This window comes from Vicia villosa, linkage group LG5 (genome assembly GCF_029867415.1).
Source record: "Vicia villosa cultivar HV-30 ecotype Madison, WI linkage group LG5, Vvil1.0, whole genome shotgun sequence".
NCBI classification, from domain to species: domain Eukaryota; kingdom Viridiplantae; phylum Streptophyta; class Magnoliopsida; order Fabales; family Fabaceae; genus Vicia; species Vicia villosa.
Window position 1 is genome coordinate 153,430,527 of NC_081184.1, and position 1,812 is coordinate 153,432,338.

The following is a 1,812-nucleotide window of genomic DNA, read 5'->3' on the forward strand; positions in this document are numbered from 1 at the left end:
TATTCATCCCTTATTTTATACTTTGTTCGCGGCATTGAATTCACAACAGTTTGTTTTTACAAATTTTTAGTTTAAAAAAACATTTTGTAAATTTTAATTTATGTCACTATTTACATTATAAAAATAATAATTTAAAACCAAAGGAACCTAGTTTCACACGCCCTCACATAATTCTCACCAACAACCAACAGTTTAGTTGGTTAGACAACCTAAGAAATTTACAGACACAATCCATTCCACACTAAATAACTTCTTACACTTATCAACCGATACGCTTCATCAAATCTTCTATCTTCTTTCTATAACAACACATTTCTAACTCCAGCAGCAATATACACAATGGCCTCAAGAGATGAAGAAAAAGTAGAATCTGGTTTCAATGTTCTTCCTGAGTCCAAACCAAAGAAGGAATATTGGATCCTTTTGTCCATTAGGATAATCACATTCTTGGCCACTGCATCAGCTACAATTGTTATGGCACTCAACAAACAAACCAAAAACTTTGTTGTTGCCACCGTTGGTAGCATTCCAGTAACAGTTCCTCTTGTGGCCAAGTTTCAACACACTCCTGCTTTTATGTTAGTCCATAACATGATTTAGTTTTTGATAATGATAATATAATATTACTATTTTTAGACATTTAATATTCATCATATTATTTCATTTTTGGTTACAGATTCTTTGTGGTAGCTAATGGAATTGTGAGTTTCCATAACTTGGTGATGATAGCAATGGATATATTAGGACCTAAATTTGATAACAAAGGGCTCCAACTTGCTCTAATTGCAGTATTAGACACGGTACCAAAAAATAACCCAATTTTTTTTATTAAATTAATATTACAAACATATAAAAGCAGTTTGATTATTATTTTTTTATTATTAATTGGGTGAATTTTAGATGGCTTTGGCTCTTGCTTCAGCTGGAGATGGTGCAGCAACATCTATGTCAGAATTGGGAAGGAATGGTAATTCACATGCAAAATGGAATAAAATATGTGACAAATTTGAGACTTATTGCAACAGAGGTGGTGGTGCCTTGATTGCTTCATTCATTGGTCTCATTCTTCTCCTCATTGTTACAGTCATGTCCATCAACAAGCTCCTCAAACTAACTCGTAATTAATAGCATTATTCAAGTTCCTTGATGCTAAATATCAACTTGTTAGTATTTGAACTTAATGTAGTTAAAATATTTTTACAGTATGGAGTTATATAAGAATTTAATACTTGAGTTTGTAAGTCTGGTTTTAGTTTACTATTTGTAATTATAATTGGAATTATAACTATGAAACAAGAATAATATTTTATGATTAAAGTTTATTATATTTAAAATTATTTACTACAGCATAAGATATACTCGGGCGCGACTTTCGAATCCGTGCAACCTAACCCACCGTATAAAATTTTATATATATATATATATATATATATATATATATATATATATATATATATATATATATATATATATATATATATATATATATATATATATATATCCGATCTAGAGATGACAATTCGACCTATTTCCAAACGGGTATCTCTAAAATTTATCCACAACACATAAAGTAAAAATTTACAAAATGAGTATAGACACGGGCACCATTAAAATAAGTAGGTATGAGCTCGTTAAAATAAGCGGGTATGAGCTCGATTACATATATGTTAGTACCCACCTGCCCAATACATGCATAATATATATTTATATATTTTTATTTTTATTATTATGTACGCTTGTTAATTTATCAATTTTATTAAATACATCACTATTGAATTTATACGTATTTTAATATAAATTTTTGTTTATTTT

General features: G+C 28.9%; 1 protein-coding gene across 1 annotated transcript; it reads left to right on the plus strand.

The window, feature by feature from the left end:
• Positions 1–279: 279 nt before the first annotated feature.
• LOC131607837 (CASP-like protein 1B1) lies at positions 280–1,291 on the plus strand. Its single transcript, XM_058879793.1, has 3 exons — positions 280–578; positions 677–800; positions 901–1,291. Exons 1-3 carry the CDS (start codon positions 340–342, stop codon positions 1,123–1,125), a joined length of 588 nt encoding a protein of 195 aa, XP_058735776.1. The 5' UTR covers positions 280–339; the 3' UTR covers positions 1,126–1,291.
• The last annotated feature ends 521 nt before the right edge of the window (positions 1,292–1,812 follow it).